The sequence below is a fragment of the Jaculus jaculus genome, chromosome 7, assembly GCF_020740685.1.
Source record: "Jaculus jaculus isolate mJacJac1 chromosome 7, mJacJac1.mat.Y.cur, whole genome shotgun sequence".
Taxonomy (NCBI): domain Eukaryota; kingdom Metazoa; phylum Chordata; class Mammalia; order Rodentia; family Dipodidae; genus Jaculus; species Jaculus jaculus.
The window spans coordinates 49,668,682-49,681,036 of NC_059108.1; the positions used below are offsets into that span (position 1 = coordinate 49,668,682).

General features: G+C 43.2%; 1 protein-coding gene across 4 annotated transcripts in view; it reads left to right on the plus strand.

Moving 5' to 3' along the window:
- Window positions 1–2,491: 2,491 nt before the first annotated feature.
- The window catches only part of Usp45 (ubiquitin specific peptidase 45), a 122,385-nt gene continuing 112,521 nt past the window's right edge, over window positions 2,492–12,355 (plus strand). Inside the window, exons 1-2 of one of the 4 annotated variants that reach the window (XM_045155013.1) lie at window positions 2,492–2,514; window positions 10,045–10,153. In XM_045155013.1, coding sequence (XP_045010948.1) covers window positions 10,054–10,153 — 100 coding nt within the window. In that variant the 5' untranslated portion in view covers window positions 2,492–2,514; window positions 10,045–10,053. Of the gene's footprint in view, window positions 2,515–2,866; window positions 2,946–10,044; window positions 10,154–12,355 lie in introns of those variants that run through there. The other 3 variants (XM_045155011.1, XM_045155012.1, XM_004660594.2) reach the window with 3 other exon arrangements.

Genomic DNA, 12,355 nt, shown 5'->3' on the forward strand with positions numbered 1-12,355 from the left:
TAACATATTAGGGATGGAGACTTGTTTTAGTGGTTAAGGTGCTTGCCTGTGAAGCCTAAGGACCCTTGTTTAACTTTCCAGATCCTACATAAGCCACACACAAGGTGACACAAGTGTGCAAGGTCACACATGCGCAAAAGGTGGTGCTCACATCTGGAGTTTTATTGCAGTGGCTGGAGATCCTGGTATGCCAATTCTCTCTCTTACTGTAAGTCATAATATCTATATTTAACAAATCAAAACAAAAAAATTTAAAAATTAACATATTAGGGGCCTGGAGAGATTGTTCAGTAGCTTAGGCTTAACCATCTGAGTTTGATACCTCAGTAGCCATATAAAACCATATGCACAAGGAGGTGCATGTGTCTGGAATTCTTACAGCAGTTAGAAGCCCTGGCATGCCCATTCACTGTCTCTCTCTCTATATATATCTCTTTCTGCCTGGTGGCCATGGTGGCACATAGGCAGAGGTAAGAGGATTGTTGTGAGTTCGAGGCCAGCTAGAAACCACATAATGAATCCCAGGTCAGTCTGGACTAAAGCGAGACCCTACCTAAAAAGGCTTTAGTGCAAAAAGATATTCTTTTTTTTTTTTTTTTTTTTTTTTTTGGAGGTAGGGTTTCACTGTAGCCCAGGCTGACCTGGATGTAGTCTCAAGTGGCCTTGAACTCACAGCAATCCTCCTACCTCGGTCTCTTGAGTGCTGGTATTGAAGGTATGTGCCACCTTGCCTGGCATCATGTCATGTTTTTTTTTTTAATATTTTTTGTTCATTTTTCATTTATTTATTTGAGAGTGACAGACAGAGAGAAAGACAGATAGAGGGAGAGAGAGAGAATGGGCACGCCAGGGCTTCCAGCCACTGCAAACGAACTCCAGACGCGTGCGTCCCTTGTGCATCTGGCTAACGTGGGACCTGGGGAACCGAGCCTCGAACCTGGATCCTTAGGCTTCACAGGCAAGCGCTTAACCGCTAAGCCATCTCTCCAGCCCATGTCATGTTTTTAAAAAATCTAGATTCTATATATGAAGTAGAAGATGTGATGTTTGTTTTTTTTGTCTTCCTGAGTCTGGTGTATTTATTTTGCTTAACATAATTATCTCCAGTTCCATCCATTTTCTTGCAAATGACCATGGCTAGTTTTGAATGAGTATTGCAATCTCTAGAAATTTGGGTTATGCTAAAAGCATATTTATTGGAAAACAATATAGTTTTGGAACTTTGTCATTTCTAAGAAAAATTTAACTATTGAATGATTGCTTGCATAGTTCCTTCATTTCTTTTTATTAGGAAGAGAACCTAAACTTCCATATTCTAATTCAGCCCTTCACTTTCTTTCTATAATTTGGGTCCTAAAATGTTATTTAAAAAAGAAACCACAAAAACCTCTTACTACCAAATGCAATTTAGGATGTGTATTTTTAGATTTGCTCATTTACATATCTTTTTTCCATATTCTGTTTCAAATTCAATGTTAACATGTAGGAAAACTTGATTTATGAAGTAGAGGCAATTTGACTTCAAAATTACACAACACAAACTGTAATCGATGTAACATTTTCCCTGGGTAAAATGATCTCCTACCTTAAGACATAATCATGTACAGCTAGCATACTTGTAGTGACTGTATTTGTCAAATGAATGGTTTCTGTAAACACATCATAAAAAACAGCAACTTCCTTTGCCAAGCTTCCACATGGTAATGAGAGGAGTGCCACGCCCGGAGTAAGTGGAGTGAATTCGAATTTTAAGATGAAATGTCAGTTTTTGGTGTTTGACTGGAATCTTTTTATTTCCAACCCAACTCTTTCCATTGGGTCACAACTTGTCCTTGTGAAAGATCCCATCTAGGACCTATCAACCAGTGCTGACATTTACATTTATCATTGAAAGCGTTTTCAAACTACTTTCACTCAACAAGCAAGGCACACACTATTTAAACAGACGATCTACAAAGAAGTATAGACGTGGGTCAAAAAAAAAAAAGGGCTGGAGAGATGCTTAGCGGTTAAGCGCTTGCCTGTGAAGCCTAAGGACCCCGGTTCGAGGCTTGATTCCCTAGGACCCACATGAGCCAGGTGCACAAGGGGGCGCACGCATCTGGAGCTCGTTTGCAGTGGCTGGAGGCCCTGGCGCGCCCGCTCTCTCTCTCTCTCTCTCTCTCTCTCTCTACCTGTCACTTTCAAACAAATAAATAAAAATATTAAAAAAAAAAAAGAAGAAACCGTGCAACCTAGTTAGAAAGTGAGGTTCCAGAACAGCAACGGAAAAATGTAAAATCACATATAGAATACCAGATGTGATTTGCGAGTTAAAAGGGTGGCAGAACATCGGAGGCTGTCCCAAAAGACGATCAACATGTGAACTTTGGCTAGAAACACCAGAAGAGCTCACTTGCCAGCAAGACCTAGTAGGCTCGGCATACGCGCAGAGCGCAGGCGCGACGTGCTTGGCACCGCCTCCGCCGCGCAGGCGCGGAAGCTCCGGTACGACGCGGCGGCCCGGCGGGCGGGGTGAGTGGAGGCCAGGGCGGTGGGTTTGCTTCGACCTCTGTGACTTTTTGGGTGGTCGGGCCGGAAGTTAGGCTCCCCGGGCAGTCTGACCTTGGCTACGCGTGGGGCGGGGACGGGGTGGCGGGCCGGGTGTGGGCGGCACGGCGGGAGCCGCTCGGCCGGGTGCGGCGCCGCCCGCCCGACCCCGCGCCTGTCACGTGGGGCGTTGGTGGCCGTGGAAGCGCTTGTCACCCCGGCTCTCGGCAGCACCGAGCCCTGCGGGTACTGCCCGCTGGAGCCCGCGTCCCCATCCACCACTTCTGCTGCGAGTCACGTCGCCGTGCCCAGCTCCAGTGTAAAACGAACATAACAGTGACCTATCTCAGAAAGTACTTGTGCGAACTTAAGTGGTTGAACTTGTGTGAAGTGCTGTGTGATGCACAGCGAAAACTGTAAGTGCTGATCATCTTTTTGAGCTTGAGTATCCTAAAAGGACATTAATAACACGTCCCTTTCCGTACTTTGGAAAACAGTGCAAGAGTTAAAAAAATAATAATAATATGGGATCTTACTTGTATAGCCGTTTTGAAAAACAAAACTTCAAAAAGTTTTCTGTACCTCCTCTGTTAGAGAAAATACGGTGTGGGGGGGGCATGCAAAAGCATGCTTTTTTTCCTCCACCCCGAGGTAGGGTCTCACTCTAGCCTAGGCTGACCTGGAACTCACTCTAGTCTCAGGGTGGCCTCGAACTCACAGTGGTCCTCTACCTATGCCTCCGTGGTGCTGGGATTAAAGGCGTGCGCCACCGAGATCCCCTAAGTCTGTTATCTTTTGATAAGCCTTCCTGCAAGGTTGATCCTTGCTTGGCATCTGGGAACTTGGATTTAGGGGCTATCCCAACGTGGTAATGATTGTTCTATGCTGAACAACATGCTGAAATTACCAGGTGCTATAACCCCTAATGGGCTTCTCAGGACAGAAGCTTGGATACCTGCAAGTTTTTTATTGTGGGGTAAGTGCCCTAAACCCCACCTGGTAGGGAGAGTACGGAAGCGGTGCATGATTATTCCAGAGACTACGTGTGCTTTTTGTCATTATGGCCAGGTTGTAATTTACACAGCATTGGAAATGCTGCCTGCGAATTTGGCCGATTTTGAGAGTCTTGGGGTCTCTCTGGACTGAACTGGAGTGCCCAAGGCTCTTGAGTTCATGTAGCACACTAAGGAAAAGTTAAGGAATTCAGACAAGGAGGGGAGGAGGGCAAAAGTGGATTTTGTTAAGGAAAATAATAGAAAAGACTCCCAAGAGAGTGGAAGGGCTCCCCAAAAGAGAGAAAGGGTTTGATCAGGGGCTTGGAGTTGTCATTATAAAGGTGGAAATGCTCAAGGTGTCAGGACAAACATGTGCTGGATTTGTTGAAAGTCAGGGGGGGTTTTGCTTTTTCAGTTAGAACTCAGAAAAGTGGGCAGGCATAGCATTGAGAGTCTGTGAGCAACTATAACTCCCCCCTCAGGGACTTCTATGGGCTACAATACATTATCTCATTGAGGGGATAACTATTCCTCCCACCTCCTTAGCATATCAGTATAGAGGGGTAGTCTCTTGAGGGGTAGTGAGTGAAAGATAGGCTCCCAGGACCAAAGGACTTTGTTCCTTTAGTTGGAAGTGTTTCTTTCTAATGTTACCCAGGGGAACAGGAGGTGGGGGTCCTTCCTAGTGACTTCTAAACCTTATGTCTGCCTACCTACTAGATCCTGGGGCAGCGTTCTCACTCTCTCTGCGTCTTTCTCCCCCCTTCAAATAAATAAAAGAAAATATTTAAAAATAAATATATATATATATTTTTAAAGAGTTAAGATCTAAAATCATTTAGGAGGTGAGTGGTGCCCTCTGTGGGGCACAGAGTGTTTTTTATTAGGGTCTCCACTCCTTAAAAAATTTTTTCTTTATTTATTTGAGAGAGAGAAATAGGCAGGGAAAGAAAGAGAAAATGGGTGTGCCAGGGCCTCCAGCTGCTCCAAATGAACTCCAGATGCGTGCACCCCCTTGTACATCTGGTTTACATGGGTCTTGGGGAATTGCAGGCACGTGCCTTAAACACTAAGCCATTTCTCTAGCCCAAGGGTCTCCACTCTTGTTGACTTGAGGTTATGGAGGTGATCAAAGGAGATCCAGGTAAGAGTTGGGTTGTTGTAGGACCATCTGAGGGTGGATTGACTGTAGATGAGAGGAAAATTGCATAAGCAAGTTCTGAAGGTTTATAGGACAGCTGGGAGAGGCACTTTAATCTTTGTTATCGTGGGTCTGTGTCCCTAACTACCTGCTAAAGGAGACTGCCTTGTTCCTAATCTCTGTCATAAGAGCAGCTAGCTATGCAAGTCCTGTGACTACTGATGACTCTCCAGATGTGCCAGGAGGGAGTATATTTTTCTAGACAGATTATCTGCATGTTAATTCTCATCTTTATCAAGTGTTACTTATAGGTGGAAAACGTGTCCATTTCTCATGAGTCATTTTCCTTAGATTTTGTTAGTAATGCCTGTCTCTTTCTCTCTCTCTCTCTCTTTTTTTTTTCCTTTTTGGTTCTTCGAGGTAGGGTTTCACTGTAGCCCAGGCTGACCTGGAATTCACTATGTAGTCTCAGGGTGGCCTTGAACTCATGGTGATCCTCCTACTTCTGACTCCTGAGTGCTGGGATTAAACGCGTGTGCCACCACACTCAGCATGCCCGTCTTTTTAGAACATCAAATTAAAATTGGTGGAGATAGGTTTACAAATTAAGAGAAGAAAGATCACATTTGCCATCTGATCATGCCTCTTTGAAAGAAAAGACGGAGGTAGGTTGAGAGGTAGTAGAGTTGAAAGTTTAAGGAGAATGAAAAATGCTTAAAATGGCTTGTGTAAAGTGCATAGACATTGACCAGAAAGTGTGGTGGGTAATGGTAGACTTAGACCTCCGGGTGGGTGATGTAGTGATTAAGGCTGCCCATAAACATGCTGCTTGCCTTTTTCTTGATTAGACCCTTTGCACAGTCCTTTCCTCCCTCCCCCATGTTTACTTAAGTGAAAAGTGACCATGACTTGATTTGGCAAGCAGATGTGGCTTGTGTTACTTGCAGGTGATGCTTTAAGAACCAGCTGTGTACTTGCAGCCCCCTCTACTGTCCTGCTGTAGGGATCTTGGAAGCATTTGCATGGACACAAAGCAGAATAGGATTGGGTAATCCAGTTTGTTTTGAGAAGGGATTGCTCTACCTGAGTTAAGGATTTTGTAAGGTGAGATTGATGGGTAAATAGATGAAGTTTAGAGGGAGAACATTCTTAGATATCAAGTCAAGGAATTCAGACTCTATCCATTTTTGAAATCCTGAATGAAGCCTGTCATTTGTTGTTCATTCAGTAGTGATGCTTTTTAGACTTAAAGAGTCCTTGGCTGGGATGTAGTTCAGTGATATAGTGTATGTTTAGCATGCATAAGATCAGAGGTTTTAGTTCTAGGAGTGCCAAAAAGTAAAACATTACTGGGCATGGTGGTGCATACCTTTAATCCTAGCACTTGCGCTGTGAGTTCCAGGCCATCCTGAGACTACATAGTGAATTCTAGGCCAGCCTGAGGTACAGTGAGACCCTACCTTGAAAAAACAAACAAAAAATTATGATTTGTAGTATAGCTTAGCCAACAAGCAGGATAAGGCAGGATCTAAGTTAGGTTAAGGTAAACAAACTCCAAAATGCTAGGACTTAAAACAAATGTATAAATTATATCTACAGTCTGGATTGTTTTTGTTTTTTGAGGTAGAGTCTCACTCTAGTCTAGGCTGACCTGGAATTCACTATGTAGTCTCAGGGTGGCCTTGAATTTATAGCTATCCTCCTACTTCTGCCTCCTAAGTGCTGGGATTGAAGGTGTATACCACCACACCCGGCTTAAAGTCTGGAATTTTAAGTGTTTAAGAAATATAAAGCATGGATAATGCCAAGATGAAAGAGACTAATTTGCTGTGGACATTACATAGCTTTGCCATTAGGAGTGTACTGTGGACCCCAGAAGTGGCATCAGCTGGGAGCTGTTCAGGTAGGATGTCAGGTCTTATGCCAGGCTTGTGAAATCAAAACCCACATTTCAACAAGATCTCAAGCCAGTACATGTCACTGGCCTGATTTCTTTAAAAAGCCAACATCTTCATCAAAGACTATAGGAATTGTTCTAGATTAAAAAATGCTTATAGGTTTAAAGAAAGCCAGACCTTTTGTAGATAATTTAAAAAAGATCAGTGTGGTTTATTTTACTTACTTAGCCCACTGGTTGTTATTCTGTAGCAATTTGTATGTATGGTAAATTTTGAATTGTGTTGATATTTTACCTAGATGTAAAATTCCTCATGTATTAAAATGTACAAAGTTTTGTTAATAAAGTTTAATAATGTTTATAAAAAATGCATATAGGGGCTGGAGAAATGGCTTAGCGGTTAAAGTGCTTGCCTGCAAAGCCAAAGGACCTTGGTTCAATTCCCCAGGACCCACATAAGCCAGATGCACAAGGTAGTGCATATGTCTGGAGTTCGTTTGTAGTGGCTGGAGGCCGTGGCGTGCCCATTCTCTCCCTCTCTCTCTCTCTCTCGACCTCCCCATGTCTTTCTCTCAAATAAATAAATAAAATGTTTTTTAAAGAGAATGGGAGAAAATCTTTTTAAAAATGCTTATGGAGGGATGTTTATTATACTATTTTTTGGTTTATTTCTGTATATACTTGGTTTTTTGAGGCAGGGTTTCACTGTAGCTCAGGCTGTCCTGAAACTCAACTATGTAGTCTCAAGGTGGCCTCGAACCCATGGTGATTCTCCTACTTCTGCATCCCAAGTGCTAGAATTAAAGGCGTGCACCACCACACTTGGCTTTACTTATTTATTTATTTTAATTTTACTTATTTATGGTTTTTCGAGGTAGGGTCTCGCTCTAGCTCAGGCTGACCTGGAATTCACTATGTAGTCTCATGCTGGCCTCAAACTCACGGCGATCGTCCTACCTCTGTCTCCTGAGTGCTGGGATTAAAGGTGTGTGCCACCACGCGTGGCTTATTTATTTATTTATTTATTTATTTATTTATTTATTTATTTATTTGGATTCCAATAAAACAATTTAATAAAATAAGGCACAATGTTTAATAAGGCAAAATTCACAGGAGGCTATATACAGTTAATATAAGATCACTTTTTTTATGTCCTGAGGGAGAGGGAAAGAAGCTAAAATAGCTTAAACACTGTTTTTAGGACATTTGCCAGATTAATGGAACATGTAAATTGGATACAATAAACTAGATGTTTTCCAGAAAACAAATTTAGTTATTGAATATTTCAGGATTACACTTTTAAGTATGTATATATCCATACAGATATTCCTAATTCCAAGACTGAAAATACAATTTTAAGAAATTGGATCATAAAAATTTTGACCAAAGTAAAAGTAACACATTTTCAGCATCCTTTGTTGCTACTTTGAAGTCCCCAACATTATACAGTTAAAATACTGGTTCTTTTAGAAGGTTCTCCCATATTTTTGTTTTTCATGAATATAACATGTGCTCAGAATATTTATTTATTTATTTATTGAGGCAGGGTCTCACTCTAGCCCAGGCTAACCTGGAACTCAGTTTGTAGTCCCAGGCTGGCCTTGAACTCATAGTTACCCTCCTACCTCAGGCTCATGAGTGCTGGGATTAAAGGCATGCGCCACTGTGCCTGGCTTATTCTTTTATCTTTTATAGATGTTTGTAATTTTTCATAATAAAAAGTTTGAAGGGAAATGTGGTAACTTAAAAAGATAGAAATGTATTTTTTGGGCTGGAGAGATGGCTTAGTGGTTAAGTGCTTGCATGTGAAGTCTAAGGACCCCGGTTCGAGGCTTGATTCCCCAGGATCTGCATTAGCCAGATGTACAAGGGGGCACACACGTCTGGAGTTGTTTGCAGTGGCTGGAGGCCCTGGTGTACCCATTCTCTCTCTCTCTCTGCCTCTTTCTTTCTGTTTGTTGCTCTCAAATAAATAAATAAAAGGTAAAGAAAAAAATTTTTAAAATGTATTTTTCTCTCAACAGTACAGCACTAGATAGCATAGCAAGTAGGGGCTTTAATGGTGCTTAGCCTGCAGCTTCTATCTTGGTCCATTATGTATTTTCTGGCTCCCACGAAATGAAGGAAGAGCACATTTTCATTCACTGAGACATCATATATGTAGGGGCATGTTGTAGTTTTAGGTGCTTTGCAAAATCATCATATTCTAAATGGGACATTTAAACCATCCTCTCCAAGGCCCTGAAGACGGTGTGGAAAGGAGGGGCATGGAGAGAAGGAACATGGAATGCTGTTTCCTGGGTGCAAAATGACTGTTACACTCATAAAGTAACAGCACTTGTGGTTTCCTGCAGTGATGGTACATGCCTTTAATCTTAGCACTTGGGAGGCAGAGGTAAGAGGATACAGAGTGAGTTCTAGTTCAGCCTAGGCAAGAGGAAGACCCTACCTGGGAAAAAAATAAAATAAGAAATATAAACAATTGCTATAGAATGAATGGTTTTTAAAATGGCAAACATTTGTCAGTGCTGAAAGCTAGGAAATCCAAGCCCAGAGTGCCAGCAGATCTTGTCTGTAGTGATTGTGGACCCCAGTTAACCAAGATCTGTTTATTTGGGCCATTTTATAGCTGCTCATAAATGCAAGGTTGGCTCTATGACTTCTTATGAGGTCACCATTCTGGCTCATGAGGGCTTTACCACCATTATGTAATTGCCTCCTAAAGGTTTCATTTCAAGTACTAGCACATTGTGACTTAGATTTCAATGTAGGAATTGAGGGGACATGGGACATAAACAGTCCCTCAAAGGGCACTTGATGAATGAATGTCAGGGGAATGTGGCAATACTGGCTTGATTTATGGCTATGACATTGCTGAGCTTTGAATCCAGGCCATCTTGCATGTGAGGCTAGTGCTGTACTGCCCGCTGAGGTATATCTCAGCCCTGTATTGATTTTAACAAAGCTCTGTTTCAATAGCTGGTATTCCCTGCTTTATACTCTGGGGATTTATTGGATCAACCCAGGTGTTTGTGTGTGTGTGTGGGGGGGGGGGGTGGCAGGCACGCTTTCATGTCACTCAGCCTTGTCTTAAATTAGCTCTGTAAAGCCTCCCAGCCCTTGGGAGGGAGAGGTAGGAGGATCACCATGAGTTTAAGGCCACCCTGGAACTACAGAGTGAATTCCTGGTCAGCCTGAGCTAGAGTGAGACCCTACCTTGAAAAAAAAAAAATTAGCTGTGTAATTGAGGATGACCTTGTTCCTCCCTCCGTTTACTCCCTGATTGTTGTTTTATAGGAATGCACCACCATGCCTGATTTTACTTGGCACTAGGATTGAATCCAGGGCCTCATACATGCTAGGCAAGCACTTTACCAATAGAACTATATCCCTGGCTTGCAGTCCAGCTTTGATATGCATGAAATAAAATATAAAAGTTGAGTTTTGAGCATTAAAGTGTTATTTTGCTTTAAACTTTCCAGAAATAACAAATGCGGGTAAAAGATCCATTGAAAGATTTATCGGAGAAAGGCAGAAGAAGTAAAAGACCATCAGTACCTCATGATGAAGATTCTTCAGATGACATTGCTGGTAAATTGTGATATCCCTCATTACAGTGTTGGGGAAAGGAAATGACAATAGATGTCTTTTTTGGGGGGGGTGGTAGTATGAGTGATTATTTCCTTGGGTCAAAGTCTGTCACTGAACCTGGAGCTCACACTGTTTTTCATTTAGACTGGCTGACTGGTGAACCCCAGTGATCCTCTTGCCTCTGCCCCCTCAGCACTGAGGGTTACAGGTGCGTATAGCCATGCCTAGCTTTTAATTTAATTTTATTTTTATTTACTTGACAGAAAGAAAGAGGGAGAAAGGGGGGGGGGGGAGAGAGAGAGAGAGAGAGAGAGAGAGAGAGAATGGGCACGCCTTTGCTCCAGCCACTGCAAATGAACTCCAGACGTGTGTGCCCCCTTGTGCATGTGGCTTTTGTGGGTCCTGGTGAATTGAACCTGGGTCTTTTGACTTTGCAGACAAATGCCTTAACTGCTAAGCCATTCCTCCAACCCCATGTCTAGCTTTTTATGTGGGTACTGACGGTTTAAGCTCAGGTCCCTATGTTTGTGCAACAAGAACTTTTCCCCACTGAACCAAGATCCCAGCCCCACACTGGATGATTTTTTTTCCCCCCCAATGTAGGGTCTGTAGCTCAGGCTGTTCTGGAATTCACTATATAGTCTCAGGATGGCCTGACTCACAGCCATCCCCCTACCTCTGCCTCCCAAGTGCTGGGATTAAAGGCATCTGCCAGCACACCTGCCCTCCCACAGTGATTGGGATTGAACCAAGGGCCTTGCACATGTTAGATAACCACTCTGACCATGAGCCACGTGCCCACTAGCAGGATTCATGTTTCTTGTCAAAAGGTACATGCCTTGTGTTTTAATCTGAGGACATTCTTTATCATGCATGACATCTCTTCATTTAAAAATGTTTGGTTTTGGGCTGGGGAGATGGCTTAGTGGTTAAGCGCTTGCCTATGAAGCCTAAGGACCCCGGTTCGAGGCTCGGTTCCCCAGGTCCCACGTTAGCCAGATGCACAAGGGGGCGCACGCGTCTGGAGTTCGTTTGCAGAGGCTGGAAGCCCTGGCGCGCCCATTCTCTCTTTCTCCCTCTATCTGTCTTTCTCTCTGTGTCTGTTGCTCTCAAATAAATAAATAAATTAATTAATTAAAAAAAAATGTTTGGTTTTGCTGGGCGTGGTGGCACATGCCTTTAATTCCAGCACTCGGGAGGCAGAGGTAGGAGGATTGCCGTGAGTTCGAGGCCACCCTGAGACTCCATAGTGAATTCCAGGTCAGTCTGGGCTAGAGTGAGACCCTACCTCGAAACACCAAAAAAAAAAATGTTGTTTGGTTTTAAACTGGGCATGGTGGCACACACCTTTAATCCCAGCCCTCGAGAGGCATTGGTAGGTGAAATTCCATGAATTTGAGGCCACTTTGAGACTACATAGTTAACTCCAGGTCAGCCTGGACCAGAGAGAGACCATACCTCAAACCGCCCCCCCCCCCAAAAAAAAGTTTGGTTTTAGCTGGCCATGGTGGCACACACTTTTAATTTCAGCACTCAGGAGGCAGTGGTAGGTGGATCGCCATGAGTTCAAGGCCATCCTGAGTCTACATAGTGAATTCCAGGTCAGTCTGAGCTAGAGTGATAGAGTGAGATCCTACCTTGAAAAACTAAAAAAAAAAAAAAAAAAAGTTTGGTTTTATTGTTGTTATAGTTTGAAAACGACTTTTAGTAATTTAATTGAGAGAAAGAAAGATGAAGGGAGGAAGAATGGGAGGGCAAGCATGTAAGGGTATGCCAGGGCCTCTTGCTGAACCCAACCTGAGATGAGACCGGGTCTGCTTAGGGTGGTATGGCTGTAGACTTACTGAACTCCAGATGCATGCACCTGTACCATTTTGTGCATTTGGTTTTGTGTGGGTACTGGGGAATTGATTCGGAGCTGGCAGGTAAACAAGCACCTTGGACTGCTGAGCTTTCTCCCTAGTCAGGCTGGTTTGGAACTCATTATGCAGCCCTGGCTGGTCTAAAACTCCAGATTCTCTTGCCTCAGTGGCCTAAGTTCTGGAATTTATAGGCATGCTGACCACCACATCCAATTAAAAAGATTGAAAAGGGGGCTGGAGAAATGACTCAGCAGTTAAGGAGCCTGCCTGCAAAGCCTAATGACCTGAGTTTGCTACCTGAGTACCCACAAGCCAGATGCAAAAAGTGGCACATGCATCT